Below are 21,205 nucleotides of genomic sequence, written 5' to 3' on the forward strand. Positions count from 1 at the left end.
CTAGCACACACTTGATGCCTCATTAAACATTTCAGTGAAAGGTCCAGAGTGTCATTTTTAGGGGACTTTAATAGCTGGATCTGACGACAATGTCCATTTATATGTTTCCGTCGCCGTTTTTGTACATTAGCCCAGAACAGACGGACAAGCTCTGATCTAGTATGTCCTTTTGCTTTTCTTTCTCGAGTTTTTCTTACATGCATGGAAGGAGAGGGCGAAGCGTGGGGGAGTATTCATTTGGTTGCAGTTTGCAACTTCAACTGCAGCTTCATCAAAACACGTAGAAGGTTTTTACTGGACGTCTGTCTTGGGAACACGAGCTGACATTTCTATGAACTTCCCAACTAACATACTTCATAAATTCATCATAAATTATAGAACATTTCAAGAGTGCATCCGTGGACATGATGCACTCTTGAAACACGAGCATTAGGCTCACCAAAACTCAACTCCCAAATCTCATCAACAACTACTTTAAATGAAAGGGGTATAAATCTAAAAACTGATGCTTCCTTCACCGACTTCATGGTCTATTTGGCGCCTGAAATCTATAAAGATAGGAGTTCAGGGAAACTAGTTTTGGTGGTGGGTAGTTGTGTGTTTTTCCCATTTTTTAAAACCACGAGGAGCTCTTGAATAAATAGAAGACGCAGGAGGATGCTGACAAAAACAAGGTGAACAAGAAAGGGAGCTGCAGCTGCAGCACTGTCCTCAGTGAGTAACACTCAACATGTAATCAGAAACAGAAAATGTTCACGTTTGAGCAAAAATCTGAAACCGTACATCAGAATACTGATCTGAAATGACTGTGGTTTACATGCAATGATGAATTCTTTCTGATTTGTGGACTGAAATAAGCGAGAAAGAAGAAATGTTTCCTATCCGAGCTGGATGACACTGTTTAAGACAATCCTCCAATGATCTCATATACTGTATTCAAATCCCACTGTATGACGGATCTAAAAAAAAAAAAAAAAAGTCTAGTCTTTATGACTCACAGGAAACGACACATGATTTTCTGGAGGTGGCCAAAGTGGGTGGACGGACAGTGTGGGAGGTTGAGCTCATATTTTGAAATATTTGAAATACTGGAAACTACAACTCCAACAACTTCAGCAGCAGCTTTGTTTCACTGTCTGAAGCAGCAGACAACAACAGTTGGCTGGAAAGGGTCAGAAAGTCGAAATCCCAGCAGAACTACATGAAGATTCATCAGGTGACAGACGTGGAAGAATTTCCTGTCAGTGCAAATCAAAATACAGAAGGAGATCGCACATCATTCCCCATTCAATTTTTTGAGGTACCACACAGTAATCCACCAGGGCAAAGAAGCAGATAAACTAACATCTTGGGGAAAAACCTACTGTGATCAAGGCTTATCTGCTAACATACAGAGAGACACAAGCCTACACTTACCAAAAAAAAAGAAAATGCAATTACAGGAGAGGCAGATATGTTAAATCACATATTGTTTGATCAGCCAAGTTGAAGGTATTTGGAACCAGGAGAGAGGATGTGAAAGATCTTAGGGGGGTACACACTGGAGCAGATAAAGGGCAAGAAATTACATTTAAACACTGTTAATGTCTTTTGACAAATGGGTTGCAACATTTCTACACAGAGGATAGCAGTCGAGGTGGATGATGGGTATACAAAGCAGACATTTTAACTTCATGACTATCCGCCACGTGACAAAAATCAAAGTGTCCCATTTTAAAAATGATCTTCAGATGACGGTGCAAACACTAAAACACACTCAGCAGAAGAAATCGGCAACTCTGCGTTTATGGATTTTAATATTTAACTCTGAGGCAGCGCCACAGCTAGCTGCTGTTTACTGAACTGAGCTAGGTCACACGTATACACACACCATAACGCACGTGTGGATGCATATATATATATATATGTGTGTGTGTGTGTGTGTCAGCCTTAAATAAGCAGTGTGTTTTCTACTTGACTGATCGGAGGAAACTGGATCAGTGTGTCGTCCTCTGCAATCCCTCAGCGGAAGTTCATTCGCTTCACATATGCATATTTATGCTTTCTCAGTGTGTGTGTGTGTGTGTGTGTGTGTGTGTGTGTGTGTGTGTGTGTGTGTGTCATACCCCCGGGCTGCATCACGATGTACTTAATGTTTGATTTACAACAAACAACAATCGTCCTCTCTCTCTGTCTCTGTAAGTATTTACAACAAACAACAATCGTCCTCTCTCTCTGTCTCTGTAAGTTCATTCTCAGAGACTGGCTTTGTAAAACACACAAAATGTTGTAAAATGATTAATCGAACATATTTATACACGGATAAAACACACACACACACACACACACACACACATGCTGCTGCTTCACTCTCCAAGGAATTTGATTGACAACTAGAAATCTGTTTAAACCACAGGAGACGTGATGTTACTTACAGTCTACAGCCGCAGGCTACACAAACACACCACAAACATAAGCATCCTTTGCTGAATCATGGTAGCCAGTCTGTATAATTTGGAGGTACAAAAATCATGCATATTAATCCATTATCAGCCTATAGTTAAATAAATATTATTTACATCTGGAGGACGTTTAAAGGCATGGCAGCCAACAAAACAAACAAACCAACGTCAGTCAGCCGCAGAGAGCAGGGAGGGTCTTAAATGATTCATGTTCTCTGCGGCCTATGAGATTTAAAAATCCAGGTAGTTCATTGGTTTTAATTACAAGCTTAATCCCATGTTTTGATCAGGAACAATTTGCGGTGTAAAAATCTGAATATCATAAACAAAACTGATTAAAGATCTGACAGGAACAATGGCAGGAGGATTAGCCAAAGATAAGCAACTACATAAAGATCAAGATAAAGTAGGATTACTGCACAGAATAATATATCAGAGAAGACAAAGAGGAACTGGCCTCTTCCCCCTCTGGCAGATATAAATGTGTTGCTGTAGAGCAGACTTTGTGAGTTAAAGGTCCAGTGTGTAAGATTAAGGGGGCTCCTTTTAAACTATGTTTCCATTAGTGTATAATCACCTGAAAATAAGAATCGTTATGTGTTTGTTGCCTTATGACCCATTTCTATCTATAAATGCTGCATATTCTCCTCCTACGGCGTTCAAACACCGGCTCTTGATCATGCTTTTGTATGTTTTGTTGCCACCATGGTCGTTTCATCACACTAGGAAAGAAGAGGATGAGGCGAAGGGGTTGCAATCAGCTACTCGAATACCCCACCAGATACCGCGATGCCATCTGCAATATAGTACAAGTCTCACATATCAATATTAGCCCCAGTGAAGGATTCGTAATTGAAATGTTTCAACGTGCGGAATTGAACGTCATGATTTGCTATGTGACCATCTTAGAAATTCACAAGTCTACAATGGAACCAACATTCAGTCTGTTGAGGAAAGCTTTCACAAAACACTGAAATATCTGCACATTTTTGAGAAAAAAGGTAAAAGCAGCCATTTGTTTTGATTAGCTGGAAGAAGAAGAAGATGAAAGACGAGAGGAAGAGGAGCAAGAGAATGAGGATACTGACAAAAACAGGGTGAACAAAAAAGGATCATCAAAATAAATCCAGCTCTGCAGTACTGACCTCACTGAGTGCCACTACGACGAAGAAGATGAAGAACACTACAAAGATGAAGACGGTTGGAGGAGGAGGAGGAGGAGGAGGATACTGACATAAACAGGCTGAACAAAAAAGGGAAATGAGTGCTACCCACCAAAATAAAACCCTTCACTTCACTTCAAAAACTCCAAAGCCATTTGAAAGACGTACACGAGGCTCAGAGGCTGCTCAAGTGCAGACAGACAGAGAGAGAGAGAGAGAGAGAGGACAGCCAGCCATCGATCTCCCCCAACGTGAAGGACACCATATTAACTAAGTGGCGTCCATCTCTTATTCATGCGCTGCTCATTACTTATCAACGCCCTCTCACTCCTGTAAGCTGATGGGATTTTCACGGTCCATTTATGGGACGGGGCGCGACAGAGGGAGAGACGTAAGGGAGGTGGGGGAGGAAGGAAGAGAGTGTAAATAAAGAGACGGAGAAGGAGATGCGGACGGGTAGAGGAGGTGAATGATGGACAAGAAGCTGAGGAAAGAGGCTGAAAACGTGAATGACGAATGGAGAGACAGCGAGACAGCGAGACTAGTCCCAGTGACCCACTTAGTGGGAGACAGACAAAAATGGCTTTTAATTTACACTCAGGAAGTCTGGATGATTACGATGGTGATGGTCTTATGCAACGCTGCATTAAACACAGGAAGTGGTCTGATTAAAGAAGGGGCTTGTGTGAAATCACGCACTGATCCCGCCGCCTCTTAAATATCGGTATTACCATGGCTTTAAACCTTTTAGCTTTCTGCCCTGTGGAGCTTTTTTCACTATAATCTCATAATTAACATCATAATTACATAGTTACAGCGTTACACATATCACACCGTCCCATGTGCAACCAAATCTGAGTTTTCTCCAGAATAAAATGTTAAAAGATTTCAAAACAGCAAAGTCAACTCACATTGTAACCCTAGAGGAGTGAACTTGAGTTGACCCGAACTCTGGAGGGGGACTTTTGAAATTAATGAAAGAGTCATTACAAAAATGTAATAAATCATAGATCACTTTAATCATCTTTTAATGAAGTAGGCGGGTGATTTTTTGGCAGAGAGAAGGCGGAGAGTCGTGGAGGGATGAGTTTGGACGGCGGTGTTATCACGAAGCTGGAGCCAAATTTTGTCCCAGCAGACCGAACGGAGAATGAATGAAGTGAAATTACGCTTTTGAAAAGATCCAGTGTGTAAAATTTAGCGAGCTGTATTTACAGATTGTCACAGAAAAGGAGTATAATATGCATAACTATGTTTTTATTGGTGTATAATCACCTAAAAATAAGAATTCTTGTGTTTTCGCAGGTGAAATGGCTGTAAATCCAAGTTTGTTGTCTCTTATTTGACACTCTACTTCTGTATTCAATGCATTCAGTGACTGAACGGTTGCATATTCACAATGATTTGCTGCTTTTTAATCAACTGCGATGTCTGTGTGTTAACTGATGTTTGGCTTTTCATTGCTTTGGATATGTTTGATGAGGCATGTACACCACTAGATGCCACTAAACAGAACAGAGAGTGAGTTTGTCCTTTAAATCATCATGCACACACAATAGAAAGCAGCAGTACTTAAAATATCAAAAGTAAAAGGTAAAAACGGCCCCATGCTTGTTAAATATGAGATATAAATGTAATAAGAAGTACAATATTTCCCTGCAGAAATGGAAATACTTAAGCAACAAACCTACCTAAATATAATTTGAAGTACAGTTTTCAATTAAACGAGGTATTTTCAGACCATATATTTCATCACACTTGAATTACAGCTTAATTTGAATTCTTCCTGTCCTGATCCTGCCTGAGGAACTACACCACCCTCCTCCACCTCCTACACTACAGTCACTAACACATCACACACAGATGTGGGCCAGTGAAACGAAAAAAAACAAACAAGGAACACAACTGCTGTGTGACCTATTCAAGAGATGACTCATGTTGCACACACACACACACACAAACTAGGGGTTTACGCCCACAGTTATTTCCCTCTGTGTGGATCAGTCAGGGTTGTCTAACTCCACACAGGATTACAAAGGCTTTCCCCTCATTTGTGACTTCGCTGTAACATCCTCCACCTTCACATTCACCTGAAACAACCTGAAACAAATATGACTGCAGAACGCAAACAAGATGAGGAAGGACAACACGATACACACTGTAATAATAAAATAACAGTTGATGGCAATTATGATTGATGCATGCTGTTCAAAGACGTAGAGGGCACATTAGGCTGCAAATCAATGTGTTTGAGTGTGTGGGTGTGTGTTTCTGCTCATAACAGGCTTCAAGGCTCTGACGTGTGTGTACACTGTAAAAAAAACCAATAAAAATCATTTAAAAAACCATCAAATGAGCAGCTTCCCAATAAAAATGGCAAATTAAAAAACCATCAAATGAGCAGCTTCCCAATAAAAATGGCAAAACAGTGTTGATGCACAATTTAAGAAAACAGAAAACGACTGTAATAATGAGAAATAAGTCATTTGTCATTATTCACATTATAAGTCAAATAACAGTTTGGTTGTTCATTTCCAGATAATAATAATAATTTTAAGTTTTGTACACAATTCTAAAAAAGAAAACAGAAAACTACTGTAAAAATTATTTTCCATAAATGTACCTTTTTTTATATTTCCGTGCGTAAGCCATTATTTGAATAACAATAACAATTAAAATAGACATAAACAGTTTGGTTGTTGATTTACAGATAATGTCTGTAATTTACAGTTTTGTATGTTGTTTTAAAAAAACGCTGAACAAACGCTGAGAAATAAGTAATTTGCCATACTTATATAATAATTAAAAATAGGGTTTGTTTGTTAATTTACAGAAAATGTTCGTAATTTTACAGTTTGAGTTTGTATATAACTAAAAACAAGAAAAATACTGTAAAAAATTTGGGGATTTCTGTAAATGTATCTTCTTTTTTTTACAGTGTATACATCAGTGTGTGTGTGTGTGTGTGTGTGTGTGTGTGTGTAAGTCATACAGCTAATTGGTATTCAGCAGCAGCCTAATTGATAATATCAGTGTAATAATGTCTTTTAAACACATTTAGGCCTCTTGGACTCAGTGTGTGTGTGTGTGTGTGTGTGTGTGTGTGTGTGTGTGTGTGTGTCAAAGTGTGTGTGCGCTCACCTTGTGTTGTTTCCACATCACAGCCAGCGGTTTCACGTCGTGTTTTGCGTGTTTTCCCTCCTCCAGACACTTCACGCACACCGGAGCTTTGCAGCCGTAGCAGTACATGCTGAAGTTTTCCGCTTCGTGGTCCACGCAGGTCGCCGGTTTGCGCGCGGTGGCGGGCGGCTGCTGACCGCTCCCTCCTCCGCCTGCCGCACCTCCGCCCGCCGCTGGAAGCCTCGGCGGCACCAGGCGGTGTTTGGCGAGCGGACCGCGGGACGGGTGGCACCGCTGCTGGCAGGCGTTACAGTAGAAGACGTCGCACTGCTCGCACATCACCGCCGCGTCCACCGGGTTGCGGTCGCACAGCTGGCACTTCACCGCGGTGGATGAGGATGAAGAAGAAGAGGAGGAGGAAGAAGACGCGGAGGCGGCGCGGTTCTGCTGGTACCGAGACACGATGGCCTCAAGCAGCCGGTTCCGAGGGAAACCCCGGAGACCCCGCTCGTCCAGGGAGACGCTCCTGTGACACAGCGGGCAAGTGAGCGAGCAGTGCCGGTGCGGGTTGGCCGGAGGAAACACCCGCACCCCGTTTGGAGACTTGAGCTGGCACGGCGTGTAGGATCCGTACCCGCTGTCCGTCTCGCTGTACAGACTCATCTTGTCCATGTCCAGGTAGTCGTAGTCAGAGCTGCCCGACGCTCGGCTCTGCACCGGGGTCTCTCCCTCCGGGGTCTGCACGGTGATGTTGCGGGCGCACGCCAGGCAGACATTGTGGGAGCACGGCAGCAGGATCGGATCCTTGAAGAGAGAACCGCACACGGGGCATTTTAACTCTTCCTCCATCGCTCCCGTCTGTGTTTCGGTGGACCGGCGAGAGAGAAGCAGCTGCAACGAGAACACCTCCAGCACCGACTGACGCGGACAGCTCCGGTTTACGCGGCTCTGCGCAGGCGCGCAGCGGGGCGGGGATTTGGGGAGCTTGTGGTTTGAGTTGATTGATCGGGTTAATTTAAAGACTCTCTACACCCGCAGATCTCCCTGACTGTCAGGGCATGTAAACCCCCCACTAATCTTTAAGATTATGACCACAAGCCAAAAAAGAAGATCTCTGAATTTCAATTAACTGCTGAGTTAAACTTCGTCTCCACACTGCCAGGGATCAACTCCAGTGTGAGAAATGCTCAAGTTTCTATTCATTTAATATTTTAAAAGCAGCATGAAATAAAATAAAAATAAAAATAACAGTTTTAAATTAAGATCATGATTGATACATGCTGTTTAAAGACAGCAGAGAGGGCACATCGGGCTAAAAATCAGTGTGTGGGTGTGTATTTCTACTTATAAATACACATAAATGCCTAAAATAGCTTTAAGCCTGTTTGGTTTATGTCTCTGACATGTGTGAGAAAAAGTGTGTGTGCACTGTAAAGAATAAATGCAAAAATAAATAAATAAATAAATAAATAAATAATAAATGAACAAAAACGGTAAAATTAAAACAAAAGTAATCAGTTGGTTTGTTGATTTTGGTGCAGAATTTCAGAAAATGGAAAACTACTGTACAAAAATGAGAAATTATTCTTATAAGTTTTTTTTTTAGAAATTGTTTGGTTGTTCATTTCAACATAATATCTGTAATTTTACAGAGTTTTGTACACTACTGTAAAAATTCCATTTCCATTTTCAAGTGTTTGCGTGTAAACAGTTCATTTGGTCATTAGTGTCATTAAAAATGAAAAATGAAACACCTATAAATCTAAAAGTACTAGAATAATCATCATAAAGTCTTATAAATAAAATAAATCCAGAATTTAAACTCTTGCCAGATTGTGTCCGTTTGTAAATATTTGTTTTGCAAAGCAAGAAAAGAAAGTAATTATAATACAAATGAGTAAGTTAACATTAAAGAATCTCCTGTTTTATTTTATGTAGTGCGTGATTAAATGTTATGCTTATAATTTAGTTTTTTCTCTTCTCCCATACTCCCATCTGGACTTTTTCATGTGTCTGTCAGTGGCAGCATCTGCCGCCTTCAAAGAAAAGAACTTGGTCCCTGCAGTCGGTGGCGGCTCACTGATGTTTTGGGGTTGCTTTGCTGCATCAGGCACTGGATGTCTTGACTGTGTGCCTGGTGTTATGAAATCTAAAAGCTACCAAAGAATTCTGGAGTCTCCGTCAGAGGTCACGTGTCTTACGGCAGGACAATGATCAGATGATACAGATGTTTGTGAGGAAAATCTAGCACATATATGAAGATAAAACAATTAGACCTCAGAGTATAGACTAATGAAGAGAAGCTTGATCGTGCCCGGAGAGGACAGATGCTCATGAGTTCAATCATGGTACCTCTGTGTTGTGTGAACAACTCCTGCTGTTCGCTAAACATTTAATTGACCAGACAGCAGCCGTGACTGAAGCCCCCTCAGGAGGCTGCATTGATCCCAATGGGGCAGCTTTTCCATTTAATAGCCTTATTAGCATCCCATTAACTAGTCTGAACAAATATGCACATGCATGCAAACCTAAACATTGGCTGATTCCACCAGTTACTTCCACTGCTTGGTAAGAATTTGAGGCTCTTTTACAAGTGAGAACTTGAAATGTTTCTTCTGGTTTCAGTCGTCTTTAAGGACGCGTACTCATGAAAATTTAAAAAGGCAGGGCTGAGACGGCTCAGTGCGTTAGCTGCAGATGAAAGATCAAATTAAATTGTCGCTGACAGTAATGCAACTTCTGAAAGAGCAGCAATCGTAAGATGCTCCTGTCCAAACGCCCAACAGTGCCACCCCCTTTAAATTACAATCAAAGAAGAGTTATTTTGGGTTCTTGCATCAAACTAAACCTTTTATATCTAAAAACTCTTGAGTCCACCATGTTTCTACAGTAGCTCAGAACAGACAAACCAAACACTGGCTCTAGATGGGGCATTCACTGTTTACTAAAGACTTCTGAGGAGAGGAACGCCAGTGAGTTGAATCTGTTTAGGACTCGGACTGGGACCGAGCGCTTGGGAGGAGGTGCTAAGCAGCAGATGTTCTAATGCACAAGTCCAAAACAGCTGCACCACAACTAGTGACAACAGCTCCATGAGGTTAAGAGCAATCGCTTCTCTGCCTGGTCGCTCACTCTTGCTGGTGGTTGTCCACTCATATATGAACATATTAGCAAGTTATGGAAAAAGACAGATCAACTGCAGGACACTGGACGTCTGTCACGGTTTAGAGAAGGTTTGACCTTCACATTGAAGCTTCTTTCCTTGACGTTTAGAGAATCCAAACAGCTCTTATCATGGCGGCTACGTAAATACTTCCAGGACCTTTCACCCAGTTAGGAATCTTCCTAAAGCAAAAGTGAGTATTTGACCAGACCCAAGGTTTTCAGATCAGGTCAGGATTCCTCGAAATCTGTACATCTACCTGGGTAGAGGATACACTTTTGAAGAAATGCAGATTATGTATCCAGTGGCATGTCCACTATGCTTTTAGGTTCATGTTAAAAGGACTATGGGATGTAAAGCTAAACTAATTGTCTTATTTAATGCACAAGACACGTACCACCATGTGACTGACTGGATTATAACTACTCCAAACCTCTGCCCAACATCTATAACATCTAGTTATATTGACACCTAGTGGCAAAACGACAGCCATGACATTTACGTCTCCTCTCAATGGTCTGTTGTGGCTGAATAAACCGACCATTCATCACAGCTCTGTGTTCAGTTGGCCTAATTCTCTGTCAATCTGTGCCCATATCAAATAAGAAAAAGGGAGGCCCCAGAGAGCGTGGGGGTTGCCAGATTTGAGGGAAACCTGCATTCTTGTTTCTGGACAAAATTGCATAGTTGACTTGACTTTGCTTTATGTCACATGGTAATACTCATGGTAAGTACGAATGAAATCATGGGTTAGATTGTTATGAGACAATAAATCAAATGTATGACCGACTTTTTGAGAACTGCTTACTTATAGAACTGCTCTATATGTCTAAATGTAAACAAGACAAAGGGTATGTCTTTCTGTAAAACCATGGTACAACCTCCTAACGCTGATATCCTCATCAAAGGTGAAAGGAGGTGTAACACTGGATCCAAATTTGAACTTTAAGAAACCATAAAGTACAACTTAGCAAACTTTAGACATATTAGAAACTGTCTCTCTTTGGACGCAGCCAAGATATTTATACACACTATGATTCTTTCCCATATGTCTTATTGTATTACATGTTGGGGGCAGGCTGGAGAAACAACCATAAGACCTCTTGAATCCATACACAAACAAAAACTTTAAAAACTCTAGACAAAAAGCCAATGCATTTCCATCACTGTAGGGTACTGGAAAAATACAGTTTACTGGGCAAATTTGTGCCTTGTTTATAAAATGTTAAATAGTTTGGCCCTTCCTCCACTACGTGACTTTGTGTATACTCGCTCAGTAAGCTCTATTAGATCCTCCAGAATATCCTCTGTACCAGATTGTACCATACCATTTCGTCATTTGGGCATTCAGCCTTCTCTGTGAAAACCACAACTCAGTGGAAAGCCCTTCCTGACAATATAAAGAGCTGCAGCTCCATCAGCACATTTAAAACCAAATTAAAAAGTCTGCTAAAGGATACTGAGCTCTGTAGCCACTGACATTGTGGGTGTATGTTATGTGGTATTGTGTGTAACTTTGTATTTTGTATTATGCGTCCTGTGTGGTTTTTTTTTTTTTGCTTTGTACTGTTTGTTATTGTGCTGTAATATGTTTTGTGTCTGCCTAAGGGACTGCAGATGAAAAGCACTCTGGTGCAGTGCATCAAATGTAATCGTTTATGTTTAATACTGTACATGGTCGCATTAAATAAATGAATGAATGAAAATGAATGAATACAATCAGACTGAACTGAATGAATGCTGTATGATACTCACTGTGTACATCCCAATTTTGCACTACGCAGAAAGGGGGGATCGGACAAACTGTATCTGGCAACACAACCGCCCTCCGCTTGTGACGTGCCCTAGTAGTGTGTGCGCGTCTTCGTGTTGGGAAGTTCGAGTCTTTTTACTGAATCGGATCACTTACTCTCGTTGAACCAATTGAGTCATTTCGTTCATTCTCACTAGTGCAGCGCTGTAGCCCTCTTTGTGAGTGATGTTCACTAAACATGAACGAAACGACCTGTATTAACGAACCGCTTGTCACACAGCTGCCGTGTGACAAACGAACGACAGACTCAGGCCCTGTTTACACGTACACGGGTATTTTTAAAAACGGAGATATTTCCCTTCGTTTGTACCCATCTTTTACACGCAAACTGAAAGCGAATCTTTCTAAAAACTCCGGCTAGAGTGGAGATTCTGGAAAACTACGGTTTTGCGTTTGCGTGTAAATTCAGATAAACGGGGTTTTAGGCAGCTGATGCGCCAGAAGTGCGACCAATGTTTACGTTTTGCCATGACGATGATCATGGAAGCGTTATTCTGATTGGCTTGCAGAGGATTCTCCTTTTTCCTACACTGCCGCCCACAGGCTTATTTATGCGGGTTGACTTTTTTGTTTCCTGTCCTGGCTGAGCTTTACACAGCTACCATGTGGCGAGACAACGTACATGCATGAGAAATGAACGAATCACTTACTCCCGAGTCGTAAGTAAAAGAATCGGTTCAAATCGAACGACTCGTTCACGCACGACACACCGCTAGTGCATCTGGAAGTTGTCGCCATCGCGTCTGGCTACATGTTAACCTAGCTCTCAAGTCAGTCCGCCGTTTGTTGTGTGTGTGGTGTGTTTTCGAGGATATATAAAGTGGATGACCTCTCTCTGTCGCCTCTGTTCGAGTCTTCTGTCATCTGTTGTGATGTTATTAATCAGTGAAGTCGCCTCGGACCGTGTGAATATTGTGTAGCGGTTAAGTTTATTCCCGTTAGGTTAGCCAGCGGCGGCTAGCAGTCTTGAGAAGCAGCAGAGGGGCGGCTGCTAAAACTGCTAACCAGCAGCTACAAACAGCTAGTTAGCTGAGGTAAAACAACGGGAGACATTCAAGTTTAACGTGATTTAAAAATCGGCTTGCATACTCCCCTCGGTGAGCTAAGTCTCCTCCGTCCTGTGAAGCCAAGAAGAGAAAAGCTAACGAAGCTAACCAACCACAACAAACTGGAATATCGGGACAGAGTCTGTTAAACTGGAGCTGGCATCGCGACATCTGCTGCCTTTAACACGTAAGTCAAACCTTTATATGCTGCTTGTGCTCATGTGTTTTAATTAGGGCGTTTCCCCCCCGTGCTAAACTCATAGCACATATCGCTATGAAATGTGATATAACTGCGTAGTTCAGCGTTTCACCTCCTCAACAGTTAACGAGTTGCTGTGGTGTTTGTCGGGGTGGGGACGATACAACTCACGACTCGATTTTTTTGTTCACGATACGATTCTTTTTGTTCACGATACGATTCTTTTTTGTTCACGATACGATTTTCTCACGATTTTTTTTTTAATCAAAAGGAGCTACATACAAATTATGACCAAATAAAATTATCTTTTTATTTGTAGGAAAAAAATGTTGCGATTTGCAACTTCAACGCAACTTCAGTGAATCCCCGTGAATTCAGGGCGGTGTTGCATTTTTTAACCAATCACCGTGATTTTTCCGCAATTGAACTCGGACTCGGGTCAGGGGCGGCCGCACGGTGCGGGAGGATCCCCTCGTGGGACCTCTCCCTGGTGGCTCGGGGGCGAAGCTTTACAGTGCCCGCCCGCCCGGACCTCGCCACTTCCCGGGGCCATGGACTTAGTCCTCGCTGTGCCCTTTCCGGCGCGACAGTCGAATCAGAATCAGAAATACTTTAATAATCCCAGGGGGAAATTATTTTTTGTTACTATACTCCAGTATACAAACAAACAGAAACAACATATGTAAACACGTAACCATCCATTAAGAACAATATATATATGTATGTGTATAATATCGCAACTTATCGCAACTGTCACTTCCTCCCGCAACAAAAAGCACCGCAACTTTCACTGCAATTTTTTTTTTTTTAAACCTCATGCAACATCAGGTGTTTTAGGCCGCAACTATTTCAAAAAAGGACTGATAAATATCTCCTTTCTACGGAAGCCCTAAAGGGTCATACATACATACATTTTATTCCACCCGTTTTCTGGTGATAACGAGATAATTAATTCAAGATCTCGAGAAAAAAAAACGATAGTCTAGTGTGTTAAATCATTGCAGTACACATCATTTAGTGTAGCAATGTCAGAGAAGCAGGAGACACCTTTAGTGTGTTTTGTATTTGTTCTTGTTTTGTCTCAAAACATTTCAAACAATTACTGAGTTTGAAGTACAGATAGTCAGTTTTGATTTTCAGGGTATTTATGACGACATCGAGCTCAGTCAGCCTTGCTCGCCGTCTTCTCAGATGACGCACACTAATGTGTACATTATCTATAGCAAGGCATGAAGCTGTTTCAGCCTGTGTCAGGCCTCGATTGAAGAGATATTTGATGCGGTCATCGATATTCTCCCGCTCCTCTGACATTGCTACACTAAATGATGTTTCCTGCAGTGATTTAATACACTAGACTATCGTTTTGTTTTCTCGAGATTCTCGTTATCACGGGAAAACGGGTGGATGACCCTTTAGGGCTTCCGTACCTTCCTTTAGAACCAATCTCACAAGTAAACTGGTGTACTGGTTACATCCCTAATGCTGATGTTGTGCTTGTGCGTCTCACACAGCAGCAGGCTGTTGTTGGGCCTGACGACTAAGAAGAAACAGAAGATGTCTGAGGGAGAGAGCAAGCAGACCCCTGACACAGCCCAGGACGTGAAGTCGGACTCCACAGGTCAAGGAGTGTCATCTGTGTCCCCACCTATGTCCATGGTGTCCCAGCCTCAGGCCACCGCCGCCACCGAGGATGAGGAAGAGGAGAGCGAGGATGAGTCAGAGATTTTGGAGGAAAGCCCCTGTGGACGCTGGCAGAAACGCAGAGAGGAGGTATGTGAAATGTGTCGACTTATACCTTCATCTAAACGTACGAATAACGCGTGACAGTGTTTTTGTTTTTCTACCTGAAGGTGAATCAGCGCAACGTCCCCGGGATTGACAATGCTTACTTGGCCATGGACACAGAGGAAGGAGTGGAGGTGGTGTGGAATGAGGTCATGTTCTCAGAAAGGAAGAATTTTAAACTACAGGAGGTGGGTGCAGTGCCCAGCAGCGTCTGAAGCTGATGTTCATACATAATGATAATCATTCACAAGAGGACGAGTGTTAAGGTTTCATAAGGTGTTCACGTGTTTTGTGTGGCAGCCTGGCTTTCCTTTCTAAAACTGTGATCTCTACAACAATTCAGACGCCTGTCGGTTTCTGTCTTTAAGCTTCTTAGGCAAGTGGTCAAACTTGTTGCTGCCAGCAACATTACAAAGTACGCAGTGTACCTGAGTGGTTGCAGGAACAATTTTAGAATTCGAAACACGAAGGGGAGGGAGTGAGCAGCCCAGAAGAAGTATTTGAGTCTCGACTTTGTATACTGTCTTTGACAGTTGCACATTTGTTGAAGTCTTACGAATAAAATCAGTAAAGTAGAAGTAGTGTTTATGTGTTGGACAGCTGCCCTTGAGCAGGTTTTCAGTTTTAATTTGCACGTGACTGAAAGAAACCTTCGTGAAGTTTTAATATTTACAGAAATTTAATGAAAAGCGAGAGCCAGGATCGCTTTTTAATAAACGCACATCTACAGCTGAGAAAGCCGCGTTTGACCTTGAACTTAGAAGACCACGCCATTAGAAATGTACAAGTTGGGTACTAATTGTATTGTTAAAGAACATGTGACGTTATTTTTTTTTTAAATGTTCACTCACTTCGGTTTTTTTTTATCACAGGAGAAAGTCAAAGCCGTTTTTGACAATTTGATCCAGTTGGAGCATTTGAACATTGTCAAGTTCCACAAGTACTGGGCCGACGTCAAAGAAAACAGAGCAAGGGTAGGAGATCGTCCTCACTTACTTTTTATCAAGGCGTGCAGAAAGCGTCGAGCGTAACGACCTGATGTGCTTCTTTCTGTGTCGGCAGGTTATTTTCATCACCGAGTACATGTCTTCAGGAAGCCTCAAACAGTTTCTGAAAAAGACAAAGAAGAACCACAAGACCATGAATGAGAAGGTGTGAAAGCTCCGCAGTAACTCAGCGACACATTTTAGAACAAAGTAAACATATTGTACATGAACTTTACATGTTCAGTAACATTTGTTTTTGTTCCACAGGCCTGGAAACGCTGGTGCACACAAATACTGTCTGCTCTCAGGTCAGTGTAACGAAAAGCTTTCTTTCTGTCTAAACGCCAAGATACGTTTACTACAACTGCAGGGAATCATCGATCTTACAAACTTAAAAGCGATCGAACTGTACATTTTTTAAATTGACTTTACCTTTTGTTCGCTTCCCTCCAGCTACCTGCACTCCTGTGAACCTCCCATCATCCACGGCAACCTGACCTGCGACACCATCTTCATCCAGCACAACGGCCTCATCAAGATCGGCTCAGGTAGAGTTCAAGACAGCGTTTTACATCCCTCTTTAGTCTTTTCTATCCTACAGGTGCCCTCACTATTATTACAAGTACTACATCTTGTATCAGTGTTAAGTCTTTTCCCCCTCCACTGTTTCAGTTGCTCCGGACACCATCAATAACCATGTGAAAACCTGCCGGGAAGAGCAGAAGAGCCTTCACTTCTTTGCTCCAGAATACGGAGGTGAGACACTCAACGTTTGTCTCGGATACCGTCGCGGCGTGCCGTAGACTTTCTCTGATACTGATCGGCTTGTTTTTGCTTTCAGCTGTTGCCAACGTTACCACAGCCGTGGATATCTATTCCTTTGGAATGTGCGCCTTAGAGGTGAGAGGAGAGGACTCGGTTCTGTTGTTTATGGAAAATGTGCTCGACCTGCTCCATCATTGCATTCTTAACAGTAATGTCATCCCAGCATGGACATGCTCAGCGTTGTTAAGCATCAGTCACAGAAATAGAAACCAGGACGTCTGTGTCGAGAAAGGACACTATCAGACCTGCAGTGATGACCGTCTTCCGAATGCATTATGTAACAGCAGAGTTTTGTGTTTGCACTCATGAATCACTTCCTTCCTTTGTCCAATCCCTTCCTCAGATGGCTGTGTTGGAAATCCAGAGTAATGGAGATTCGTCTTATGTGTCCCAAGAAGCCATAAACAGTGCCATTCAGTCCCTAGAGGACCCGTTGCAACGGGTGAGAAAGAGAGAGAGAGAGAGACGAGCTTTAAAAATAAAGTCTGGCAGTCTGGAAGAAAAAAACACAACCTAAAGTTCCCTCCTTTCCTTCTTCTTGCTTTTTTTTTTTCAGGAATTTATCCAGAAGTGTCTGGAGGTGGACCCCTGTAAGCGACCCACAGCTAGGGAACTGTTGTTTCACCAGGCCTTGTTTGAGGTGCCCTTACTCAAGCTGCTGGCTGCACACTGCATCGTCAGCCACCAGCGTGAGTGAAAATACACACACACAAACACACACACACACTCAAAGTATAAAAGCAGTTTCTGGTTCATTGAATCTGCTGACGTATTTTTACAACACACCCAAGACTGGAACTTCATCAGCGTATCTCATCCCAAAATAAAATTTTAAAAATGACCTGATCACAGGTGAATGTTCTCATCTTCTCTGTAGATATGATTCCAGAGAATGCTTTAGAAGAGATGACAAAGAACATGGACCCTAACTTGGTGATTGTCGAGGCCAAAGATGGAGTTCAGATGAAGTAAGTCTGAGAAGCACAAAAGCGCCACCAACACCGACGTCCTCAATATTCAACACGTGTAACAGGTTTTTCTTTTTGCTTCAGGCTCTCTCAGTTTCCTGCCCTTGAGCTGGACAAGTTCCTGGAAGACGTAAGGTAAGACGACAACTGTGCTGCAGCATGGCGCAAACTTGTCTGTGATTGGATGCCTGGACCTACAGAACCCTGGTTTCAAAACATCCGCCCGTGTTCAGGTTACGTCTTCACACCGTGAAATCATTTGCATTTTCTCTTTGATGCACCAGGAATGGGATCTATCCTCTGACTGCGTTCGGGATCCCGTGTCCACAACAACCTCAGCAGGAGACCGTGAAGTCACCCATAGTTCCCCCCTCAGTGAAAACCCCGACTCCTGAACCTGCAGAGCTGGAGACCAGGAAGGTAAGAGCCGACCCGGATGAGTGCAGAGCGTTACATTTGTATTAATCTAGTTAGCTCATTAGCTGTCCAAGACACGGCAGGGAATAATAACGCTAAATGTTTCGAGTGAGTACAATCGGGGAGAAGCAAAACACGACGGCGAGGTGGAAAGAACGCACGTCATCAGTTTATGAAAGCAGCAGAGTGTGCAGGCGGGTCAGATTTCTGTATCACACTGGAGAGGCCACATAAAGGTTCCCACTGTGTGCATGAAAACAAGTTGTAGTTTATTTGTAAAGTAAAACACAGAACCGACATTCTGCTGTATGCAGGCTGTCTTCTTCCTCAGTGTTCAGTTGCCCTCTTACGTGCGCCTCATCACCAATATTATTATTGTTGTTGTTATGGTTACAGGTCCTTCAGATGCAGTGCAATATTGAGCCTGTTGACGAGGGCACAAAGCATCATGTAAGTTTCCATTCTGCCAGCGTGACGAGTGATTAAAATGACGTGAACTTGTTTTTTAAACGACTTGTTCTCCTTTCAGCTCACCCTGCTGCTGAAACTTGAGGATAAATTAAACAGGCACTTAAGCTGTGATTTGTTACCAAGTGAGTATCTTTATTTCTTCAACATCCCTCATTTGTTTTTTACCACCACATGCAAACCGGGGACACTGAGTTTTAGTATTCGTGTTTGTCCTCGAGGCTTGAGAAACACGATGGATGATTTCCGCCTCGTCCCTCTTTTAAAATGTTTTCCAACATCGATTTAGTCCGCCGCTCTGCTGTGTGTAGAGATGTACATCACATTCCTCCCCTTTGTCTGCGATTGCATTTGTGTGCGTGCTGGTGTGTTCTATGCGGATGCTGGTAGAACGTGCAGTTCATTCAACGCGGAAAGCTGTTTATCAAAACTTTGCTTCACACTGCCACTATATAGAGTGCACCCACAACGTGAAATACACTAAAGGCACGTTATTTAATACTAAAATGATGCAGTTGTTGCAGAATGTTGAAAAATTAAAGACTAGGTGTCTTCACACCTCTCCGCCCTGCTACCATGTCAGTACTCTGACTGCCTTTTGTATTTGTGTTCAGATGAGAGCGTGCAGGAGCTGGCTGTGGAGCTCGTTCAGCTGGGATTCATCAGTGAGGTGAGGGGAGTTCATCATCATGACCCCGCTGACCTGAACACGTTTGAAAGCAGCCTCTGATGCATATTATTTAACCACCCCGTCTCTCCGTTTCAGGGCGATCAGCCGCGACTTGCATCCGTTCTCGAAGAGGCCTTCTCAAAGTTCTACAGCCGGAACGGCTCTCTCAATCCGGTGACTGTTTCCTCGTAGCGGAGGACTCGTTCGGCCTTCGTTCAGCCCTCCTCGTCCTCTTACGACAGGACTAGCTTTTTTTTGCTCCACCTCTGAGTTGCAGGAAAGCTTTGACGGAGGAGGAAGCCTTGGTCTGGTTGCAGATCGTGCAGCCTGTTGTTGTATCTTCTGGTGGGGAAAAAGCTGCCACTACGTGGTTGTTGCTTTCTATCGTTTTTTTCGTTGTTGTTTTTTCCCCCTCCCACCCAATACAGCCATCTGCTTCTCTTTTAAAAGAGGAAATCCTAGTCGCAACTTACAGGAAAATACAAAGTTTTCACTTTTTGGCTTCGGTTAACGTTAGAAGTAAGCCACATAAAACTGGATAACAGCAGTATTTTCCTTAAGTCAGTATTAAAACTGTATTTTAAACATTTTTACTTAAAATTGTTAAATAGTTGTCTGTATGGAAAAAAAAAAAATCTTTGTCCCGGCATACTGAAGTGTGTGTGTGTATAATGTTGTAAGATAAAGTCTGATCCTTTAAACCTTCTCTTGAGCAGCGAGTGAGGCATCTTCCTACCTTGTACTGGTTTCTTTCGAAGGCTCAATCAAGCAATTGTAATGCAACAGATGCAACGTCAGAATTCTGTAATTATACAACATAGTCATGAAACGTGCGGCTGCGACGCAATCTGAAGAGCTGCGGCTAAAGTATATGAAAAAAAACAAACTATTTATTTGTGTATCTTTTCTTGAGTGTGTTCTGTAATTCACTTCCAGCACTAAGGTCGGTGGTTGTTTGAATGTATGCTTTTAGTTGCTCTCTTTTCTTCGAATCAAGCAGTTTATTTTCTGTGGAAAAAAAAGGAGGGGGGGTGGTTGTCGTCTCTCGACTGTGGTCCAATTAACTACTGTAGCTTCTGTTTTTACAAGTAGCCCATCGCAGCACTCGAAGTTGTCTATAGGTGGCATTGTACGCACGAGAGGTCGGTGTGTAGGGCATGTGAAGATGCTCTCGCGTTGAGGTACATGATCCGATGGATGTTCGTCAACCGGTTCGGTGAATGCATGTACGCTTCTCTGTGCGTAACTGGAAACCGATGCATGCAACAAGCTCGCTTCAGGAGTCGTCCTCGTTTTTAACCAACGCGGTGATAGACGCCAGTAATTTATCATCCAAGAGGACGTATTAATCAACGTATGTGGCTCTGAGTAATTACTTCATGTCGGAGGTATTCTGAGCTAAAACTTGACCTCCCGCGTAGATATTCAGTTACTGGCTTCTGTGTTAACTGTTTGGGGCTCTCTCTCTGCTAGTTTGCACTGCTGTACACTTTTTATATCCTGTCTGAAAATGTCCTGGGGCCTCGGGCTCCTTCACACCAACAGGAGGAACTTAGACGATTTGGAAAAATGGTGTCATTGAAATTTTAGTCTGTGATCGAGTCTTGTCTTGTCGATGCTGTGACTACCTTCTGATAGGGTCTGTAGATACTGCGAGATACAAGTGTGGGACTGCCTGGCATGCTTGTAACCATCTTGTACACTGTATGCTGGACACTGTGCTCTGTTTCTGCAACGCATTTATCCTTTTTTCACTTCCTGAAATAAAAATTTACACTATCAGCACTTCAGGACTTTGTATTCTTCTTTGTCGTAACTTCCAATATGCAAAAAAACAAACACAATTTATACAGAAATGTCAACTTTCATGAGTATGTTTGGAAGAAAACTTATGTACTGGGTGTCGGCACAATCTTAAACGTCGTGATATAAATATGATGGGTCACGTTGAAAATTAAGTGTGCTGTGACAGAAGGGCGTCTTTCTTTAGAAAGTTCCACAGGGTTCTATCCTCGGCCCACTTAAGATTTTTAGTCTTTTTTTGTATAAATGTCAGCATGGTTTAAGAATTGGTGTCAAACTTTTATTTTATGTTTCAAATATTCCAAAAAAATATATATATACGTATAAATCTGGATGCA

General features: G+C 42.5%; 2 protein-coding genes across 7 annotated transcripts in view; one reads left to right on the top strand and one right to left on the bottom strand.

The window, feature by feature from the left end:
- The window catches only part of trim67 (tripartite motif containing 67), a 43,067-nt gene extending 35,118 nt beyond the window's left edge, over positions 1-7,949 (bottom strand). For 2 of the 4 annotated variants that reach the window (XM_019268766.2, XM_027283990.1), the window contains exon 1: positions 6,746-7,947. In XM_019268766.2, the coding sequence (XP_019124311.2) occupies positions 6,746-7,573 (828 nt within the window). In that variant the 5' untranslated portion in view covers positions 7,574-7,947. Of the gene's footprint in view, positions 1-6,745 lie in introns of all 4 variants that reach the window. The other 2 variants (XM_027283989.1, XM_019268767.2) reach the window with 2 other exon arrangements.
- Positions 7,950-12,394: 4,445 nt separating this feature from the next.
- nrbp1 (nuclear receptor binding protein 1) lies at positions 12,395-20,854 on the top strand. 3 transcript variants are annotated; one of them, XM_010747670.3, is made up of 18 exons: positions 12,395-12,933; positions 14,457-14,715; positions 14,796-14,918; positions 15,603-15,704; positions 15,793-15,882; positions 15,984-16,024; positions 16,170-16,264; positions 16,389-16,472; positions 16,558-16,616; positions 16,885-16,983; positions 17,098-17,230; positions 17,419-17,509; positions 17,594-17,644; positions 17,794-17,929; positions 18,323-18,376; positions 18,456-18,519; positions 19,009-19,064; positions 19,161-19,256. In XM_010747670.3, the coding sequence occupies exons 2-18, from the start codon at positions 14,500-14,502 to the stop codon at positions 19,254-19,256; spliced, it is 1,590 nt and encodes a 529-aa protein (XP_010745972.1). In that variant the 5' UTR covers positions 12,395-12,933; positions 14,457-14,499. The 3 variants fall into 3 exon arrangements, with proteins under 3 accessions (XP_010745972.1, XP_019124310.2, XP_027140142.1); XM_019268765.2 differs by having other exon boundaries at positions 14,460-14,715; XM_027284341.1 differs by lacking the exon at positions 12,395-12,933 and having other exon boundaries at positions 14,500-14,715; positions 19,161-20,854.
- Positions 20,855-21,205: the final 351 nt, after the last annotated feature.

This window comes from Larimichthys crocea, chromosome XI (assembly GCF_000972845.2).
Source record: "Larimichthys crocea isolate SSNF chromosome XI, L_crocea_2.0, whole genome shotgun sequence".
Taxonomy (NCBI): domain Eukaryota; kingdom Metazoa; phylum Chordata; class Actinopteri; family Sciaenidae; genus Larimichthys; species Larimichthys crocea.

Coding starts and splice junctions, on each gene's coding strand:
- nrbp1 (XM_010747670.3), top strand. CDS start 14,500: ATGTCTGAGGGAGAGAGCAAGCAGACCCCTGACACAGCCCAGGACGTG. Junction 14,919..15,602: donor AGAATTTTAAACTACAGGAG/GTGGGTGCAGTG, acceptor TTTTTATCACAG/GAGAAAGTCAAAGCCGTTTT. Junction 17,510..17,593: donor AAAGATGGAGTTCAGATGAA/GTAAGTCTGAGA, acceptor TTTTTGCTTCAG/GCTCTCTCAGTTTCCTGCCC.